This window comes from Nanorana parkeri, unplaced genomic scaffold (assembly GCF_000935625.1).
Source record: "Nanorana parkeri isolate BGI_ZX_2015 unplaced genomic scaffold, ASM93562v1 scaffold821, whole genome shotgun sequence".
In the NCBI taxonomy this organism is placed as follows: domain Eukaryota; kingdom Metazoa; phylum Chordata; class Amphibia; order Anura; family Dicroglossidae; genus Nanorana; species Nanorana parkeri.
Window position 1 is genome coordinate 185,708 of NW_017307089.1, and position 22,550 is coordinate 208,257.

The 22,550-nt window shown below is 40.3% G+C and overlaps 1 protein-coding gene across 1 annotated transcript in view; it reads left to right on the plus strand.

The window, feature by feature from the left end:
• LOC108794190 (target of Nesh-SH3-like) overlaps positions 1 to 21,339 on the plus strand; it is a 53,089-nt gene extending 31,750 nt beyond the window's left edge. The window contains exons 3-7 of the mRNA XM_018565191.1: positions 13,376 to 13,429; positions 14,423 to 14,555; positions 19,403 to 19,572; positions 20,349 to 20,410; positions 21,325 to 21,339. Coding sequence (XP_018420693.1) covers positions 13,376 to 13,429; positions 14,423 to 14,555; positions 19,403 to 19,572; positions 20,349 to 20,410; positions 21,325 to 21,339 — 434 coding nt within the window. The remainder of the gene's footprint in view (positions 1 to 13,375; positions 13,430 to 14,422; positions 14,556 to 19,402; positions 19,573 to 20,348; positions 20,411 to 21,324) is intronic.
• The last annotated feature ends 1,211 nt before the right edge of the window (positions 21,340 to 22,550 follow it).

Below are 22,550 nucleotides of genomic sequence, written 5' to 3' on the forward strand. Positions count from 1 at the left end.
AGGTAAAAGGGTGAGGGGGGGGGGGGGGGGTATGCGAGTCGGACCTGGATACATAGAAATTAAACCAGTTGCTACCTATCTGATTGGGGAGGGGTATATGCCTAACCCTGTGGGCTCCTGGTGGTAGGGAGCAAAGGTATTGACTATCGAGGGAGTATATGTAGGGTGATCTCATTCCCAAACTCGCCACCCGACGGGCCAGGTACCTCTCTGCTGGTGTCCCTCCGGGAGGATGCAGCATGATGGGGGGAGTCCATTGCGAGGGTCTAGGTGTCCACCTCCGGTTCTGTCCAAATAAAATAGAATACTGCAAAGTACCTGGAGGAAACAAGTGACAGTCAATCATGAAAGGAGCAATGGTATAAGGAGGGGCGTAGTTCAGATGGGGTATAGCAACAGTAGGAATTTGGCCTCTCGGGCATTCGGGGAACCAGTGCGAAGCCCCGTCCTCCGAGTAATGTTGCGGGGGCTGTTGGAGACGCCACTTGAGGAGCATGGTCGGTAAGGAGTGATGTTCCGGGGGGGCCATCTCCAGTAGTGGTCGGAGTAGACGCCTCATAAGTAGGGTATGCCTGGAGAGATCCGGATATAGCTGGATAGTCGCACCGTCAAAGTCTAATGGACCTTTACGCCACACACATTGCATAATATCATCCTTAACAGCGAAAAAATGTATTCTGCAGATCACATCTCTCGGCCTATTCGAGTCCTGAGACCTGGGGCCTAGGGATCTGTGAGCCCTGTCGATTTCAATGGGCGTATCAGGAGGATTATCCAAGTAAAGGTTGAAAATATCTCGGACAGTGGCCCTAAGTTCCGAGGGGCCAGTAGATTCAGGGAGTCCTCGAATGCGTACGTTATTCCGTCGGCCCCGATTATCTAAGTCATCTAGATGAAGGACAGCGGCAGACAGTTGTTGTTGAGAGGTGGATTGGGCGGTCTCCAAGGTAAGGACCCTGCGGAGAAGGTCAGATTGCGTTTGTTCCACAGAAGCAACCTGGGAAGTAATGGAGGAGAGTTCCTGTTTAACTTCGGCCAGGTCCTGCTTGTAGGCAGTTTCAATACGAGTAGCAAAGGATTCAAAATCCGCTTTAGTAGGAAAGGTGGATGCCAGATCTGCTTTAGTGGGGAGGGCACTTATGAGGCGTCTGAGGTCGCCATCTAGTATCCCAGTGGAGGAGGATTGTTCAGGGGCCCCTGCTGGAGAGTCCTGGAGGGAGTGTAATATGGGTTCAGATCTCCATGAGCCCATAGAGTCCTCAGCAGTGTCCATCACTGGGGGAAGGGACCAGTCTGCTGGTTCCCTGGATGTGCAGGGTGATTTGGGTGTCTGATCCCTGTGGGGCCGGGGGGAGGAGAGCCACAGTAATCCCCTTACCTCTGGGTTCAGTTGGAGGAGTCTGGCCTGCATTCGGGTCCCGATTCCTTGCCATCGCGGTATCGATGACGTCACCGCGGCCCGGGGATTGCGGCCGTATCTGCTCCTCAGCCATCTCCGGTCCTTCTACCACCTTGGGAGAGGTGTCTGGCGGCGATTTGGGTCTGATGCCCTGTGACCTTGTCTGCCGGTGAGTCGGGCGGTTCTCCGTGCTGGAAGGGGAGATATATGCCGCGTCGTCGGAGGGGGTCAGGCCGTAATTTAGGCCGGATGGTGTGGAGGATTCGTCCGCGGTTGTAGGCCTCAGCCGCACGCGGGGGGGCCGTTCTTCAGGGAGGTGAGTGGGGGTTACAAATAACCTCTTGAAGGCAGTCTTGGGGGTATACTGTGATCCCCTCGACTTGCCCCTTCTTCTCATAGTGCCAGGAGCTGGATGTGGTTAGAAGTAGGTTCTGTTTTAGGTAAGTCGGGCCGGGAGCACAAAGAATGCACAGCTCACACGTCCATTGCCAAGCCACGCCCCCACTGTACAATAATGAAGGCTATTGTGTCTGAAAAAATGTGTTCTGATGTTTAATTACTGTGGCTAACCACACTGCTTACATGCTTTCTCATCTCTCGTTCTTACAAGTTGCTTACGTACTGTCCACCCACTTTCAATATGTGTGGCATTTGTCTCTGAAATATAAATTCTAATTTTTGTTTCAATATGAAACTGCCTTGTCCCCCCTTCTTAATTGTAGCCTAGTCAAGCTACTTACATACTTTGCATCCATTGTGCAATATTTGTAGCTATTGTCTCTTGAATAATACAATCTATTGTTTATTTCGAGATAAAACTATCTTCATCTCTCCCTTTTTTTATTGCGGCCTAAACAAGCTGCTTACATACTGTCCAGCTACTGAACAATATTTGTGGCTATTGTCTTTCAGATAATTCACTCTATTTTTTTTGCAAGACAAAACCTGCCTTGTCTGCTGCCTATTTATGTGCTCATGTACTATCCTGAGACTAGCCAATTTCTAACAAATGCATACCTGTAGTCTATATTTTGAATGTTTTGGGAATGATTTTGGATGCGGGGATGGGAGGGGGCATGAAGAATGCAGGTTGTATTTTGTACACTGTGTTTTGACATACAGTGTGCTATGAAAAAATAAGCTCACACACCATAGTATGAAGCTGTTTTGCCACTGGCCAATTGGTACAAAGTTGAGGGCTTTAGCCTAATGTTTGTAAGAGTACACTTTCCTATCGCTTCTAATTATGTTGTGGCTGCAACTTCCACCATTTAATTCATTCCTAATACTGTATAGTAAAGAAAAGTTGCAGCCAAAACTACCAAAAAAAGGTTTAATTAACCAGATTGGAGTAATGGCGCTGTATTTTAGGCAGCCAGGCAAGAGTGTAAAAGTAATACAATAAGTCACATATCAAAATATGTGACGCTAAAATATGATGTCACTGACACGGTCTATGGGAATCGTACCGTTCCATAACACCACATGCAGCTTGAAGGCATCCAATACACATGTAATTAAAAAGGACTGGTGTTTTTTTCCATGTCACTCAGGAAATAACTTTTAATGGAGGACTCCCTAGTATTTTTATTTATGAATGTATTTATTTTGAATCGATACATTTCTCCCATAGTAGTGCCCAGCATCCTAGACTTCAGTGGGGTTTGATTTTTAGTTTAGAATTTTTAGAATCTATGCAGGATTTGAGGAACATTCTATGAACTGACCCTGGGCACAATGTTCTTCCCTATTTATCCCCTTTATGAAAACTTTTGGACTTCTGTATTGTCATAATTTATTGTTACCACTGTAGCATAAATTTGATTCGGCAGTTGTACTGTCATAGGAACAAACAAAGAGATGTGTTGGTAATGTGCATAAATGCATTCCCCTGTTTTTTAAAAGTAGATCTAAACTTTAATTGGAGAATATTTTGTTTGCTAAAGCATTGTGTGTCATAAACAATTGTACTATTTTTATCTCTTCCTGCACTGCTTTCAATTTTTTTCATCCTTTGTTGCATCTTAGTGCTATTGATCTCCTCTAGCCTCTTTGCAGCCACTTCCTATCTATATGCACTTGCCCAAGTGGTGGCTGTATATAAGTGACAGCACAGCTGTTTATAGTTTCCAGCCTCCAAAGCGCATAATCATAATCATATTTTCACAACGATTAGGGTTTTAGCTAAATGGCATGTGAAGGTGTAGATGATAACAACAAGCCACTTCACTCTATCCTTGTTACAGGCTTTACAACACAGTGAAGGTTGCAGATGCAGCCTCCCAAAAAGAAATGCCATTTTTACAATTAAGACATTTGAGCATAAAGCAAGGTTCACATCTAGTCGATTGAGCCGATTAGCTCTTTTTCTTTTTGATTTTGCTTTGAAAACCATGCAGTTTTCAATGCATAGAGATGTCTATGGGACCACAACCGTGCAACAACTGCCTGAAAATAGCTCCTGCACCTTTTTGCACGGCGAGCTATTTCGGCCGCGCTAAGCAACACAAAGCTGTGAACAGGCCCCATTGACTTCAATGAAACTCTGTGTTTTGCGCGGCTAAATCCACATGCTAAATCGCCTAGGTGTGAATCTAGCCTAAATGTATCATCCACTTCGTTTTTATAATATTGATAATTCACTTTTTCTCTGTGTTAGCAAAGGCTTTTAAATATTTGGCATACCATGTGATTAATATATTTATGTGACCCATATGGTTTTAGGCTGATCAGTTTAGGTCAGTGTTAAGATACAGTAGTTTAGCAAACTGGCTTTTTAAAAGTAGCTCATATGGATAGACAAAGGCAAGATGTCCAACCATATGCTGAAAGGGCAGAATGTTAAGGATTGAGATCAGTTCACAGGCCAAGATTTAAGCACAGAGCATAGCATATGTTGCATGTAATCAGGTCCAGTTTTAGTTCAGTTGCACACACTCACAGTAGGGTAAACAGGCTAGATTAAATAATCAAACCAAACAAAAGAGAAAAAAAAAACCTCTCCCGGGCGCCATGGGAGCCCCCCGCTTTCGCCCGCCCAGGAGAGAAACACTGCTGTGTCTTTTTTTCTTTATTCTGACACGAGCGATGTCAGAATAGAAAAAAAAAAAAGAATTTTCCCATTGAAAAGCATTGGGACATTACTATTGGCTATTTCAATTTGCAATAGCCAATAGTAAACTAGCATTGTACCCGCCCTCTGCTGCAGTTCCCCATCAGGTCCATCAGCAGAGGGCGGGTACAATGCTAGTTTACTATTGGCTATTGCAAATTGAAATAGCCAATAGTAATGTCCCAATGCTTTTCAATAGGAAAATTATTTATTTATTTTTTTCCTATTCTGACATCGCTCGTGTCGTTTAAGTGCATATGACAGGCTGGTAGTTTTATTTATTGGTTTTCTCTTTCAACCCAGTGTCAAGATAGTGCTTTACTTGTATGTAATGGACAACAGTTTCCCTGGATGCTGAATTTACTTGCTGAAGACTGATAAAAACTGGTTTACCATAAATAAATAGATTATAATTGTAATGATCCAGGGAAAAAAACATGCACTATTCCAGTCTTATTTTTAAAGTTCTGATCTTGCTTTTTGTGAGAGATGTTTATCACACAGATGTTCTTTTAAGCATCAACAGAGCATATTCAACCAGTCTGTCTAGTAACCAGCACTAAATCTTACCACGTCATCCAGACTTTGCAAATCACTGTCTTGAGTCACCACAGAACACAACCTGCTGGACCTCCTAACCCCTGTGTAAATCTCTTGGAAAGTTTACAACCTAGAAGTCTCCAGCGGTCATATGTACTTAGGTCAGATTTCTATATAGTTAGGGAAGTCACCCAAGACTGAGTGGACACATTTTTAAAAAATGCTTGTCATCTCTTTACACTTGCAAGAAAATTAAATAAATAAATAAAACATTAAAATTTTCGAATACACGGGTCTCTGGGCTGTGGTTTGACTCTAAAGTATATGTAAATCCAATCACAAAAACCTTATAAATTGTAACATGTTAACATACGTTAGAGGTGGTTTTAAATATTTTATCTAATATTTAGATATTTAAATATTCATATATTTAGAGGTGGTTATTATATAATATGTATATATCCTATATAAATCTGCTTAAGAGATTCCTGGTGATCCTGCCATAAATGTCCTTCTGGCACTTCCTGTTATTAGGTGTCAACACTCTCCCTGTCCCTTAGTTGCTCCCCAGTCACAAACTCACCCAATGGAGACTATAAGCAGATGTGCCACTGCACTGGCATGGTCCACTATCAGAAAACCTGCCACATTAAATGATGTGCAGCAGTTGCTAGAAGGAGTGCATGTAGACAAGAAGTGGCTGAAAAGAGACTGGATCAGTGCTGATATGCAACAATGGATAAATCAAAGGTGAAAACAGTATTTTATTTATAAATGTAGCAGTTCCATGATGATGTTGCTGCAATAAAAATTAAGGTCCCTAAAATAGTAATGTAACATTCACAGTAATATATTTGGATATGTACTTTGCTTGAATGATAGTTCTGCTTCATAATTTGTAAGCTTCGATTACATTTTTATTCTTCTTTAAAAGACCCCTAAGCAAATGGTTTTGATTGTAAACTTGTACACAAAACTATGCCCAGCATATGCATCTGCTATGTTTCATCTACTTTTCCATGTCAAATCCTGCACTCATATTCAATGCAGAGCTTGAATAGAATGGAAAGGAAAAGTTTAGGCTTCAAACTAGTTTTGTTTATTTAAAACCTTTCTCCTCCAGACTATGCTGTCTTTTGATATGTTTCTTCAGCTCGTTTACTAATCCTTGCCAAATGTATAAACAACGATTTACAAAGCTGAACTCCAGGCAGACATAAAAGACATAAATTAATATAGAACTGATATCCATAATGCATCATTAGATGTCTTTTTTTTAATGCAAGCTTTGTACGTACCTGGATTTCTCCCGGTATCAGCCTCTTGCATTCTCTGTTAAGAAGGGCTGTTGTATGAAAAGAACAAGCAGTACAAGGGGTCAATTAGTTCATGTGCTGACAAGCAACATTTTGATAGGAAGAGAAAGCAGAGTGAGAGAGAGATGAGCTCATCACTATGCTGCTTCTTCTTTCACTGTCCAGTAGGGATGAGCTCAGGTTCGGACTGAACCTGGTACAAATCTGAGCTCCACTAAACAAGTGCCCCCAATCAGCTGTGGTATGGGCATTCCCCACCCCATAGCTGCATGTAAACAAATGGGCGGGATACTTGTGCTTACATAATTTATCTAATATGGCCACATATCCATATTAGGTAAATTAAATTTACCAAATATAGGCATGTAACAATATGAGGTCAATAACATCATTGCATTCCGTCCTTTTGCTTATGTAAAGCTGCAGATTGAAATTCCCCACCAGCAGCTGAATGAGTAGCACAGAAGGAGCATCCATACATGTCCTTCCAGGTTCAGAGGAGCTCTGGTTCTGACCAGGCTCAGTTCAAACATAAGTTCATCATTACTTTCTAGTCACAGGCTGGGGCGAGTTCAAGACCACTGGGCTCAAAGGAACTGGGTTGAATGATGCTAGCCATCAGACTTTGGATATCTGGCGGCAGGTACAAAGTGGGGGAAATCTCTGAATTGAAGCTGAATATTGCAGCAAAAGCTGGTTTTGTTATTTTATCTTTCAATTGGCTACTCAATTTAATTTTGTTATTTATGGCTGGAGTGGTGCTTTAATTTATAGTGGTGACAGGCTCCCAATTCATGGTAAAACAATCATATACTCCGTATCACGGCTGACAATAATTACAAAACACCTAAGCTTAAAATATGCAACAGTAACTATGTTGGAGGACACTTTTGAAGCATATACTGGTGCTGATGCTGTGAAGATAATATTACTTCAAGCATCACTCACTTTTTGAATCAAAGCTTTCATAATAATTTCTCTTAAAGTGTCAGCCCTGCTCTGCAGACAACAGGATAAAGCACAGCTCGACTGGTTATTTATAGACTTGTAAGCTATAAACTGATTACATCGTAGAGCCATAAAAGAAAAAGGGAACACATATACATTTGTCATATAGTCAAGTCTAAGCTATGAAACTACGCAGAAAGTTTATTGCAAGTTTGTTAAATAAAACATGCTATCTATGGTTCTGTAGCTTGCAGCTATCTTAACAAATGATATTGCTGCCACATAGGGGTCTATTCACAAAGCTGCCGAAGGATCTGGCCGTAGCTTCGGCCGATCCTTCGGCTGGCTTCGGCCCCAGGACCCCTTCGCTTCAGGAGAACCGAGGGGGTGCTGTACGGGCTATTCACAATAGCCCGTACAGCTCCCGATCACGGCCGAGCAGCTCAGTCGAGCGCTGAGCCGTGCTGAAAGCCGAAGCTGGCCGAGCGGCCGGCCATTGGCCGGCCGACAGCCTGCTTCTGACAGCTGGGCGGAGCCAGCCGTGATCTTACGGCTTGCTCCGGCCACTTTCAGAGAGATCAGCTTCCCTGGTTGCTAACCAGGGACACTGATCTCCAAACAGCTGACTTTCCCTGGCGCCCCGGGAGCCTCCTGCTCCCGGCCGCCAAGGAGAGAAACCTGCTCTGTCTTTTTTTCTGTAGCAGCTTTGTGAATAGACCCCATAGTTTACCTTCTGTGACATGAATGTATTTATATTACTCAACAAATGCCCAAGAAAATGCCATTAAACTGATATAATGTGGATCAAGTCATTACATGAGAACAATCTGTTTTTTGTATATCTTGCTAAATATTTCTTCAATTTGATCAGTGACTTATTTGTTTTTACTCTTTTAAACAATGTTTGTAGGTTAAAATATGTAAATGGCAGTCCATAGGTAGCACTATAAAATTGTATAATTTGCATTGATATGAGTGTGCTGGGTGTGAGATATTTGCCAGCAGGGTTTTAATCTTATCTAGTATAATATTATCCACTTGTTTTTGGTTACCTCAAGTATAGAGGATTGATTTTAATGTATTAAAATGTACATGAAAGCAATTTTTAAAACAATTTGGACAGAGTGGAGAAAGGGTCAGACCCCTTTCAGTTTTTTTGCTGCCTGTGCCCTGTCAGTGAGATTTAGCTTCACTTCCTGTCTTAGAGAGACAACAGGATCTAAGAGGAAATGTCTTCAAAGTGAGGGGAATTACATTCTTAGACAGTTGTCACCAGAACAGGTGTCCTTATTGGAAGATTTCCCCTAAATGCCTGTTCTAGTGACAGCTCTCACATTTTGGATTTCTCATCACTTTCTATATCAGTTACAATGGTTACCAGTACAAAAGGAGAGGATGAATCCCCCCCCACCCCCCAGAGAGGGCACAGACAGCAAAAACCCCTTTTGCAAGTTTTCACCAAATACTTTACTGCAAAAACAAGAGTGAAGATTGTGATGGCGGTAGTAATCCCACCACTGCCAGCAGAATATGAAAGCAGCAGTCTCAGTTCCCACCACTGCTGTCAGGATGTGATGTATTGCACTTTCACTTTAACCCTGTGCAAGAGTGATCATCACTGAAGTGGGTAAGTGCCACAGTTAACCCTTTACAAACAAACAGTAGCTGCCACCATGCCTTTTAACAGAAACACACCATTCACAGCATTTGTTGTAGTAATTCTAACCTTTAAGAAATGTCTGTGACACAGACTGCCATTACCAGACAGGAATGTAACAGAGTTTAAAATATGGCACCCCTCACAGAGGCAAGTAATTTTAACTTCTTATTTAAAGCATTTAGAGACTCAGATTAATCATATTTTTATATAGTTTTAATAACAGGAAAACGAAAATGGTACAAGAAAATATTTACAGAAATGGTGTTACAAAAACAGAAAATAACCAACAGCAAAATAAACATGATTAAACGTAAAAGTAAAAAGTACTTAACATAGTTTGCCTGGTCTTTAATTCCTAGTTTGCAAAGTAGTTCAATCTGATAGAGTCACTTGCCCTCATAAATGACTCAGCATTCCTTCATAAATCGAGACAATACAGCTGCCAATAACAGCAGTTTTTTGTTGAACCTCTAGAGGGTGTGGCTGAGCCAACCCCACCCAATCAAAAGAGCTAAGAGGTGTGATGGAGGAATGCTGGAGTGATTTATTATACTTCAGCTGATGTTCCATTATAGCCAATTATTCAACTGTATCCATATTTCCAGATGACAAGGTTTTACATGATGACAAGGTTTTACATGATGACAACCAACATATTCTTGAACAGAATGAAATGACAACTTGAAAAGACCAAACAGGATATAAATTGGATACATATATCACTTAAGAGATATAATATAATCAATTTTCCTACTGGAAATTATAGCATAGCCATGTTTGATATCTGTTTAATTGTTATTCTCTTGTACATTAGCGTAGCCACGTTTTATGAAGGTTATTCAAGATGATCTGCTTGATTCATCCTGATCTCTCTTGAGCTGGTTGTTTTAGTGGAGATTTTTATGAAAGATGTCAGTTCCCTACCTAGCAACTACAGACAAAACATTTAAATCTAACCCTGTAAGTTTGCCGGGCTCCTCAGTATTCAGGTGGACCCTGACACAAACTTGATCAACTCGACGGGCGAGCCTACTACACCAGCGATACCTGTCATTTTGTTTAACTCTAGAGCTGTGCCTCTCCCAATACATTCTGTACTCCCTTGCACTGCGTGCTGTACGCTGTAATCACGTTTCCACTGTCTTTGCAAAAATGTCATGTTACATTAAAATCAATAAAAATCTTTGATTTAAATCTGATCTTTATTATCAACCCGAATTTTGAAGAAATAAGGGAAGCACTGTGTTTGGTATAGCTTGGTTTGTCAGAATCTTCCCACTGAGCTTTTTTTTGTCAGACCTCGTAATCATTACAAAGATACTTCATGATGTGGAGAACTTGTGGATGAATATCCCTAATATTCCTTGAAACCTCTCAAGGCACAACTTGAATTGTTTGGAGCATTATTTACACATTTCTTAAGACACACTCTTCTATGTGATGCTTCAGTATCCTTGTGTCTTTTATAGCAAACATAAGCATGTTGTTAAAACCTCTTTTAAAGATGCTGTAAGCACTGTTATAGTATAGAATCATTCACCTCCTACTAAATCCTCTGAAATCAATGGAACTGATTCTTTCTTTCCTATGTTAATACCTAAGAACATGTACGCTACAGAAATTGCATGCTTTCTTATATTCTACAAATGTATGTACTGAGAGAGTGAAGAAAGCTTATAGTACGATTAACAATACAGTATTGTAAAGTATCACCAAAGCATTTGTTTGTTTGACTAAAGAAAGGAATGGTTAAAAAACCCTTCTCAGGTTATTTTTTTGCTTGAGTCTGTGTCCTTTTGAGGAGATTTTCTTTCATTTCCTCTCATGGAGACACAACAGGAAGTAAAAATACATTTCTGCAGTGAGTAGAATTCCCCTATAATACAGTCAAAAAAAACTGGCATCACAATTTGAAGATTTACCCTCTCCTCTTTTAATGGGAATACATTTTGGATTTCCCACCACTTTCTGTTTCTAAAGAATGTTTTAATTAGAATAAGATTATAGAAATAGATTTAGGGTGGACATTTTGGTTAAAGGAGAACTATGGGGTCAGTGCTTTTCCCCATAGTTCTCCATAGGGTTACGGGAGGACATAAACTAGCATCCTCCCGTGACCCAAAGCTCAGTATACCGCGAGCTACAGCTTGCGGTATACTGAGACCACCGCAGCCGGGACGGATCCTGACATTACTGTCGAGATACACCCAGCTGCGTGATTGACAGCTGGCTCTGCCTATCTACAGGCAGAGCCAGCTGTACCGGCCCCCTCCCTCCTTCGTTCCTCCAGTCAGCACTGGAGGATCGGACAGGGAAGGGGGGAATCGAGGAAGTGAGCGAGCGACGGTATGTGTTCGCTCACTTCCCGATCTATTGAGCCGACGTGTGACAGTTTCATTGTCACACGTCAGCTCGAACTATGAGGTTGAGTGAAAATCACTCACCTCATAGTTCTCCTTTAATGTTTTGACTGTTGTCATCAGGTTTGAGTGGACATTGGTAGCTGGTAGTTGGGTTGAATCTCCTACTGGTTACATATATCTCTTAGGGTTTTAAAAAAAGATTTTCACTACAGAGTTCCCTACCCCTGGCTCATCCATTATGGAACCAGGTATAAAAAGTCTCTCCTTGCTACATCCTACTTAATGTAAACATTTGAATAATTCAGGAAACAAAAGAATAGTGCGCCTCTCTAGTGTAGATGTATTTTTTAAGTCGAAATGTTAAAAGCAAGAAATGTACTCACAAACAGCCGGTGCTAACAAAGCCTGTCGGTTTATCTGCACTGTGAGAACATCAGGAGACAATCACATCAAAGACATGCAGTCTGAGACGAACATCCTGTTACTAGCATGGCAAATTTGATCATTTGGATGATTTATAATTTAGTTAAAATAGCATTTGGATTTGTTTGCATTCGGCCTCATTAGAATTTGGACATCCGGATACATCCAAGTGTCCGAATTCACAAAATTTGGCCCGAATTTGCATTCGGAACGAACAAAACTTACATATCTAGTGGGGAGATCTTGCAGATGAGTCATTTAGAGATAGAAGAAGCCAGGTAGTAGATCAACCAGCTGATCAACCAGATCAACCCCTTACAAAAGAAAAATAAGATTTTTGGTGAACTTAAAATTTGACAGAACTAAAAGGGACCACACTTGCACCATGCCTAGGAATGTATGTAAAAATTGAGTCCTTACCAGTCTCCACAAGCATTCTTCAGTGTGAAAGATTAAGAAAACCAAGTGGTTTTACCAATAATTGTATACATTCTGCCAGTAGTCTGCAATGAATTGAAGTCTGCACTAATACAGACGAGGCAAAGATAAATAAAGCTTAAAGTGTATTTCCACATCCTTTTTCTTTTTTAGTACGATGTCTTTAATTAAGCACTGATTAAATCCCATCTGGCAAAAAATACAAAAAACACATTATGGGGGGAATTTATCATAGCAATTGCACGTGTTTGAACTTGCACAGAATATATTTGCACCAGATTTATCAAGCTAGTGTAATGTTGTTGATAAATGAGGTTTAATAGACTCCAGGAAAGAAGACTTCTAACTTCAGACAAAAGCTTAACTGTCTGATCTTGAAGAAGTGGTCATGGGGACTTCTTAAGTTGTGACAGTTTTCTTAGGTGATGCTCCAGTTTCAGACAGCCCAGAACAAGTGCAGATGAAAACACGTGTAAAAAATGTGCAAAAAACATGCAACTGAAAAAGTAGTGCACGCTCTGAAGAAAACAGGTGCAAAACACGTGCAGTTGGAAAAGTAGTGCAAGCTCAGGTGAAAACAAGGGCACATGTTGAAAGACAGATTTGCACATTAAAAAAATGATTAAAGAGGCTAAAAGTGACGCAAGTGCTTTGATAAATTCCCCCCACTATGTTTATGTGTTCCTATTCACACAGCAAAAATGTTAAATGCACATACAGTATAATCTTATGGGAAGATTGTTGCTGAAATGAATAGTCTAGCAACAGGGACTCTTTAACGTCTGTACACATGGGCAATTTGTCTTTTGGCCCTCCGATTGACTATGCTAAAACTCTGGAGCACGAGAGGAAAATGCAGAAGACTGGGAGATCTTTGGTCTCTGTGGAGAAACTCAAATGTTTCTGCATATTCACGATATGCAAAACCGCACCTCAGAAATCGATATAACCATTGCGCAATTCCATACAAGGAGTCAGATCTTTTTCAGTCCTTTATGACATATAGTTTAATAGTCTTAAGTAAAATGTGTCGGATTTGTTTTTTTCCCTTATTAATTGCAAACTGTTTAATGTAATCAAATAAATCATTTTTCTAAGATAAATATTGTTCTTTTATTGAAAAACAGTGTTATGCACAGGTTATACATTCTGTGTTTTTTTTTTGTATGTTTTCAGATGCAGAGACAAGATATTTAATAGCTGTGAAACCAAATGAAAAGACATGCAAAGGTAATGTTTTGATGATTTATACCCCATTTAATACACATTGTAGCACACAATATAGCTGTAAAAACAAATCAAAAAGGCAATAGGTGATCTACTACTGATACCACTGAAGGACTTCATTAAATAAAGACAATAAATGAAGCAGACAATCGACTTTATATTTTATGCATGTGGGCTGGTATCCTCATGGCAAGTGGGCGCTGAGCCAGGGATCCTCTGCCATGCTAAGACTATTCCTCATGTGCTTATATATTGTGCTAGTGCTTTGAAAGGGGTCATCAAAAAAGGAATATCCTTCTCATAGCAAACATAGCCTGATGTTAATAGGCTCTACGCTCATAGACACATCTAGTGCCCAGAGGTGCTGTTGGCATAGAGGTGGTTTTTATGCAATGTGCCTGTCCGTCCATGGAGTGCAAGTAGATTGCAACCTCCTTGGAGAAATTCATAAAGGATTCCTTGGCCATTCCCCAGTGCATGTAAAATATAACACATATTACAGCATTTGCCATATTTGGTACATAACCAGTTATGCCACATGGAACCTAAATTGACCTGCCCAGAATTGACCCCGGCAGGAATACATCAAAACAAAACCCTGAAAGAGGTTCTTATCTGTGTCCAAAAAAGACATTGGCAGTTATTCCATTGTTAGAGATTGCTATAGGCTTGTGACTACCTAGTTAAAGAAGCCAGGACCAGAATCACCAAGACAGAGCCTATTCCTCACAAAAAACAGTCAGCAATGTCTGCTCCTATTTTGCTATCTTAAAATGTTCATTTTAAGCAACTTTAAAAACAAATATTCTGTTCTAAATAACATATTGAGTGCCATTTTGTGTATAAAACCTAACATTGAGAAATCATGTTATATCATTAACAGGTAAAAATGCAGTTTTACTATTCCTTTTAAATCTTCACTGTCTTTACTGCACTTATTCAATTTCCCCACTTAGTTTAGAATGAGGACTAACTTGCTGCTTTTTGTTCACCCAGAAAAGAATTCATCTCAGAAACCTCTTCATCTTGTTGTTGGCACACTTACACCCACATCCGTGTTTCTTTCATGGGGAATCCTTATAAATCCACAAATTGACTGGTCTGCTCTCAGCAAATGTCCGAATGACAGGTAAATGTGCTTAAAATTGGCCATGCCTAGGAGTGCTGGACAATGTACAGCACTAGTGTGGTAAACTGTCATATAAATAAGCTCATACGAGCAGAGGTGCTAGCAGCTGGAATATGTCTATATGGAATGTAGACAATCACAGCTCAGGATATAGCTAGGAAATGTCTAATGCTGACAGTTTAGGGTTCTTAGATAAAATATGAGAGGCCCTCAATGGCTGAATTACAAAACGTTTAAAATGTGAACTTCTGTCCTATTGAGGTAGACAACCACTCGCTTGAACAAAGCATGGCATTGAGCTCTGATTTATTCCTGTTCTTGTTAGCTCTCTACCAAGGTAAATAAGCCTTTCCTGGCCGCCTACAGGCAGATCTTGTATCAGATTTAATTTGTCTACCTGATTGGATACTTTTAGAATGAATCACATAGGTCAATCCTTATGCTAAAATGTTGCTGGCAATAAAGCTTATTAATCTGACAGATCAAATTTAAAACAAACTCTGACTGTGTTTGGCCAGCTTTAGAGATAAGTGTTCAACTTTCTCTCCTCCTTCGTGATTCCTAAATCTTCAGTTTTTAAGGCCACAGGAAGGCTAAGAAGGCAGCCTCCTTACTCAGCTATATCCTTTGTGTTATTCATGATAAATGGGCTGCCTTAAAGAAGAACCCCAGGCAGAAATGTTATTAGCCCCTGACACTGCAAGTGTTAGCTGCTCATTTTTGCCTCATTTGAGCAGTACTAATTTTTGCCTCGTTTGAGCCATACACACAGCCAAAGCAGGGAGAACAGTTTGCCAAAGCGGACTATTGTCCCCGCAAGTTGTAAAAAAATAGAATAATAATTTTTAAAGAAACAGTGCGGGGTCCCCTCCCAATTCATGCCAGACCCTATAGGTCTGGTAGTAGTGTTACGGGGGACCCCCCAGTTAAAAAAAATGTGTGGGGTTTCCCCTAAAAGTCATACCAGTCCCTTTAGGTCTGTTAGGAATTTTAAGGGGGACCCCACTTTTTTTTGCCATGTCTGGGCGTTGGGGTTCCCACTTAAAATTCCTACTAGACCTAAAAGATCTGGTATGACTTTTGGTGGGAACTCCACACATTTTGTTTAAACTCAGGGGTCCCTCCTAACATTTCTACCAGACCTAAAGGGCCTGTTATGGTTTGAGAGGGGGGCACCACCCCATTTTGTTTTTCTTTTCTTTTGTTTACACTGTAATTCTTTATTCTGTTCGCTACCTCTGAGGTGGCGAACAGAATGTTCGAGCCAAATGCTGCCATGCTATTTACTCTCTACTGTTCAGCCCCTATAAGAATAGGGGTGAACAGCAGCGAGTGAATTTCTGATTTTGGATTGGCTGAGGCGAATGTGTTCTTCACTTCTGTTCAGCCGAATGTGCTGAGGCTGTTTGGCGCTGAACTGAAGGGAAGTGAAGGAAGCCGAAGCCAGCCAATGTACGGCTGAAAATAGCCATACAGGGCTGAATTGAATAGCCAAACAGGCTTTGGCTCCCTTCACTTCGGCTCAGTTATTCACTTGGATGCTTTCAGTAGCTTAGTGAATAACCCCCTGTATGTTTTTCTTTCCTTTTAGGCATGTTTTGGTCTGCTACCATGGCGAATGTAAAAGATTTGTCATATATATAGTGATTTACTTCATTATTTACTTAGTTATTTAAAGTTAAAATGAGTTTCTAGCCCCTATCATTTTGCACACGTAATTACATTGTGTAAATCACTTAGCATCACTTTTGTATCTTTTCTGAGCCTAGACTGGAAATGTAACAATTCTGAATTTTGCCAGAAGCGCTCATCTCTTTTGAGAGTATATGTTTGTCGACATTATTTCATTAGTAATGTATGACAGATTTCCTCTGCAGCACTGTAGTGTTTTGAAAGCATTTCTTAACTGGCTTTGTCACAATTATGACCAGGAGGTTCTGTTTGGCTTCTGTTTTCTTGCTATGGAAACTGCTGTAAAATTCATTTCATCCAGGTGATGTAGGAAAAGCGCAAAACATTCCTGACTTCCTAAATATTTGTTTTCCTATAATCACATACGTATGGCTTTAGCTGGATATTCATTGTAACCTGCATGGCTAATATACACGTTTAACCATCCTTGAAGCTATTGTGTAAGTCGTCAGAATGTTGACAAGGGTTTGTTGATGTTTGAACATGTCATCTTGCCAGAGCATAGTAATCACAAGTGGCAAGGCAGTTTGCTCCGGGCCGACTCAGATTATAGGACTCACCGTCTGTAAAGAGAGCCTGACAAATTCTGCACTGCAGGTTTCAGTGATAGTGATGCTTATAAACAATAGGTTTGGCAATCAATGTCAAGTTTTGTTGTTTTATTTTACATGTGGAGGATTGCCAGTCTGTGTTTTTTTAATGTATGTTTACTTTTCTAAGTAAATTAATTTAGACAGATGTCTCCATGTTAACCATACAAGTTAACAGACCCAATGTACTATATACTATGAAGTAATGAAAATGCAAACAAAACTCTGGTTTTACATAGATGATGCATATATATTTATAATTAGATACATATTAGATGTAATAAAACAAAATAAATCCTTATGTATGTACCGTTATTGCCCCATTCATGTTAAATCATCTTCATTTCTATGTTGCTTCATCTCTTAGATTTAAAATGATTGAGAGAAAAAGATCATATACTTACAAAGCTTGTAATGCAACCTTTTTATTTAATTAGTTTTTCTTGGTTACTCTAGTGCAGGAAGTTTTTCTCTTCATATTGACTAGAGATGCACTGATACCAGTATTGTACCGATGCAGTACTGAGCATTTGCACTCGTACTCGTGCAAATTCTCCAATACCGAAAAACAATACCAGCATTTTAATTATTCAAATGAAGCAGCTGCCTCAGGTCCCGCTCTTGCTGGGGACCACACAGCAGCCTTCTTAGGAACCAGCTGCACTTCCTATTGCCTGAAGAGAGGGCCCACTGCAGGCTCCGGGATGCACAGGTGTCAGTGGTGGTACTGGATGAGTGTAGCTAAAGGAAGGAAGAAGGAGGCTCACATTGTCATCAGTATATCCTGAAGGGTAGGTACCCGAGCCTAGAGAGTGGATTGAGGGGGTGTGTTGCCTATAGGGGTAATATAGGGGGATCTGCTGCCTGTGAGGGGATTTACTGCCTATATGGTGGATGTAGAGGGATCTGATGCCTATAGGGGAAATGTAGGGGGATATGTTGCCTGTAGGGCGGGCCTGCTGCCTATAGGGGAAATGTAGGGTGGTCTGCTGCCTGTAGGAGGATCTGATGTCTGTAGGTGGAATGTATGGGGTTCTGATGACTATAGGGGGGTATGGATGGAATGGTATTATTCTGCATTGCTTTATAATGTATTGCTGGGAATTGTAGTCCTCTATAGCCAGTACCATTCTGCATTGATATATAATGTATTGCTGAGATGTATACACAGTGGTGTCACCAGGGTGGTGCAGAGGGTACGGTCCACACCGGGTGCCACCATCAGAGCGGGTGACTCCAAAATGACTGATAGTTATTTTGGTGTCACCCCGTATGAAAAGTCAGGCACTTGGTCATGGCATACCTTATCCCGCTGGGTGAACATCCCATCCTCTCTTTGCCGGCATCCATCACCAAGATGGCTGCCGGCAGATAAGCGTGCGTGACCTCATTACACACATGCATGATGACATCACACTCATGCATAATGATGTTGTGTGTGCACAATGATGTCATACACATGTGTGATGACGTCCCAGTGGGTGTCACCTGGCGGTCGCACCGGGTGCCACCACGCCTAGGGACGCCCCTGTTAGTACCTCTATAGCTGGTGGTATTCTTCATTGCTATATTATGTATTGCTGAGATTTGTAGACCCTCTACAGCTTGGAGTCAGTGGCAGAACTACCAGGGTCGCAACAGTCACAGCTGCAACTGGGCCATGGGGCTCCATCACTGTCCTGAAATCATTAGTTTGCAATGTTTTAGAAAAACTATCAAATGACACTAAAAAAAGTATCAGTAATTGGTATCGGTGAGTACTTGAGGAAAAGTATCAGCACTCGTACTCTTCTTTGTGTGGCACTTCTTAAGTTTTCAAACCTGATGAAGGGGACCCTGTGTGGCCCTGAAACATTGTTATTTGTTTTGACATGAAGCGTCAATAAACAGACGTGTTCTTCACTTCAATATGGTGTGCTGGTGACATCTTTAACAATTGGTCTCTAAACTGTCTCCAAACTGTCACAAGCTTGCAAGGAACCTCCTGGATGACAGCTGAATAGTCCCGAAGTGCTCAGATGACTTGAGAGTATATAGCTGATTTATCCTTGCGATACGTTAAGAAGGGCTCAGAAGCCCTTCTAGGATGTGCAATAGTTTGGAGGGATTTTAATGTCGCAAATGCTGGACATAATTACTGTGCAGTTGAGAAATTATGAGAAATGTCAAAAAACACGTACTGTGAGTCACAAACATGAATATGTCACAAGAACACTTTGAAAAAGGGGCAAAATAGAGATACAACTTTGTGGTTAGCATGAGATTTTGGTCTTTACAACAAAACATTTTGTTGCAAACAAGTTCATAAATTCCTCCCTCGCTTGAATAAATAGAGCACTTAGATGACTGTTGTAATAAGGAAAGCAGCCTGGAAGAAATGGCAAACATTACAGTCTGAGCCATGTTTTATAATTGAATCTGTAAAGTTTAAGGAACAGTAATAGACTGATTGTTTTACATATTTGTAATACCAGGGGAGAGCATATCAGGGGAAAATTTAATTCTAAATTGTATGACTTTATTGCTTATGTGTTTACATCTAATTTTGCACACATTTTCACACAGATTTTATACAGTTCGCTACAGAGAAAAAAATAAGGACTGGAATTTCCAGCTTTGTCCTACAACTGAAACTGTAGTTGACAATCTAAAGCCAAACACTATGTATGAATTTGGTGTGAAAGATAACTCAGATGAAGAAATGTGGAGTAAACCTCAAAATCACAAGACCAGTTGTAAGTAGCATCAGTGTGTCCCCTTTCATATTTGTTTGTAAAATATATATGGACTCAATGTATTAGAAAGACGGTATTATTCTTCTTAGCAAGTAGTGGAACAAGCCTAAAAGCCAGGAAATATTACTGTATACTGACTGTGCTGCCTGCTTCACATCTATGCATTCTTAATGTTTTATATGTGAAAGACTGTTTCACATAGTGAGATGGGGACTTATGACAAGTGTCAGAGTTAGTATACTTTATACTGTCTATTATGCCTGTCAGAATTCTTTTTATAGGCAGGTAATTTATCATCCAGCAGAACAAATGTGCTCTGTTCCAAGCTACAATCCCCAATCAATGGACTATATAAAGAGAAGTAATGCTGAAACATTTGCCAGCTTTGCTTTACACATACTTTAAATAACAATCTTATAGGAAAGTTATAGATATATATATAGATATATATATAGATATGTCTATATATATCTATACATATAGATATACTGTATATCTGTGTGTACATACTGTATATCATGCCAATAAGAAATGCAGCTTTTCAATATGAGATGGCATTGTTCTGATCTGGCCATTTGTGGTTGGCTATGATGACAATCTAATGTCTAGAGAGGTGACTTATCACTCTTAGGGGAAACATTAGTCCCATTGGTTAGAAAATGGGTTTTCCATGAAAGAAATGATGAAATAACTAAATAAATCTTGGTTAATGATTTGTTAAATTACATTTTAAAACTGATTTCTGGTTAAGAAAAAAAACTGTATTGTTTTTACAGCGAAAGGTAAAGAAAATGGAAATATAGAAAATACATACAAAATTCCAAAAGGCACCTTACAGGTATGTGTAAATATATGATTGCATGTGTACGGGTAGCACTGATAGAAAACACTGTATATGTATGTAATGTATGAATGTTAGTAAGAACCCATTTTTTATTATGATGGTACAGTAATATTGCACACAGGGCAGTAAGCCATAGAACTCCATCAGAGTCTTTCACAGATCCATCTGCGACAACCTAAGAAGATGTTTTTGTTTTTTGCATATCTTAGAGAATATACCCATAAGTGTCAATTTAAATCATATTAAAGCATAAGTGCTCTTTTAGAGCGGAGGAGTGGAGCTGTAGGGTATGTTCTATTACAAAAGGTCTTTGAAAGGCAGGTAGGACCAGAGAAGGAACATGCTAAAAGTGTTTTTCATTCAAATAAAAGTACCTTTTACAGCATATTTTTAATTTATCAGTAATTCAATGTGCACTAATTCATTTTTCTTATAAAAGATGGCCAAACTGGGTGACTGCAGTGCATAAGTACCTACAGCATATCCATACAGTCTATGTCATCCTTTGGGAACCATTTTTATAAGATGACTGTTTTCTTTTACGATTTTAATGGTCTGAGCATTTGCTATAATGAGGAATCCAGGGCTGTATGTATCTTTGTCACAACCAGAAAAAGAGTTAAAAATGCTATTCTCATCTATCTATCCCTTTTCTGAGCTACAATTATGTGTAGTTCCTATATAATTGTAATATTGGTGGAGTTATGATACTAGGTTATTTATTGTGGACTTTTTGAACATAATGGGGACATGGGGATTGTACAAGCAATCAATGGAAAAGCATTATCGTCATTATAAAATCTAATTTGTCTTGCCATACATCTTAGCCTTAACAGTGGGCTAATAAAAAGTCTTGGCATACTTGTCATGCCTACACATAACATAAATGTCATAAATTTATCTTACAGCTGCAGAAGTACTAATCAGGAATGAACTCTTTGGGGCTGATTTACGAAGCCCAACACGCACACGCGCAGGCTGCATGTGCGCGTTTTAACCCACAAAAATGCATTTACCAAGCTAACACGCACATCATTGCGCGGTTTCACGCAGGCATGGCGCGTTTTTATGTATTTACTTACGCGCGTGTCGTGTAATACACGACCATTTGTTCTGCACATTGCCAACAGTGCCTTGTGCATATATTCCCACCCTGCTCACGGTTCCTCTTGCACGTTTATGCCGCATATGACCAGGCATTAGCTGTATGTACATGTGCATCATATGCTATGTGTGTGCATGATGATGCATACTAAACATTTCATTTTGACACTCTGCACAAGATGATGAACCCCCAAAAATGTGTCAGCTCCCGCCCCCCCAATCCATACCAGACCCTCTGGGGCTGCAAGGAATGTCAGGAGGGAGCATCCTCCAAGTGAAAACCAACCAACAAAATGGTGTGGGGTTCCCCCCCAATTCCAACCCAGCCCTTTTGGGTCGGGTGGAAATTTGGGGGGCCATTTACGCAGGTGAATATGAACCATTTTGAACTCTGTCACAGCAGCATATAAATAACGTACACATTTCGATTGATGGTGTAGGCATATATCTACTACTATATTTTTGGGTGTGTAGATTCAACAGTTTTGATTTTTGGGTGGATATTTGCATTGCTGTATGTGGATAAATGCAACTCACTTGATGCAGGATTTGAACCGGTGACATGGGGCAGTAGCTCTAACCCCTGAGCCACTGGGCTTCCCTCAGGGAATTATGCTCATGGTTGTTGCACATCCCCATGGAATCCTTGGAAATGTAATACGCCATGCGCGCGTGTTTGTGCTATTTATCAAGCATCTGCACATAAACACGCCATGAATCACGCTTCTGCATACGCTTCTGCGCCAAGCGTATATGCGCGCATGCGCGTACAGTCGGCGTGTTTTTGCATGGCGTGTTCATGGCGTGTTTATGTGCTTAGTAAATCAACCCCTTTATGTCAGAGTAAGATTTAGAGCTACGGGGAATGTTCACCACAAACACTACATCCTGAAGTCATACTAGATATCTGTGAGAAGAAAGATGCAGTGTCGGTTGAGGATAGCATCTTGTACTTTAGGTACAATGTACCTCAGAAGCCCATCTGTTTCACTAAATGGTAGCATTATAAACTATGGATATCTGACATGTT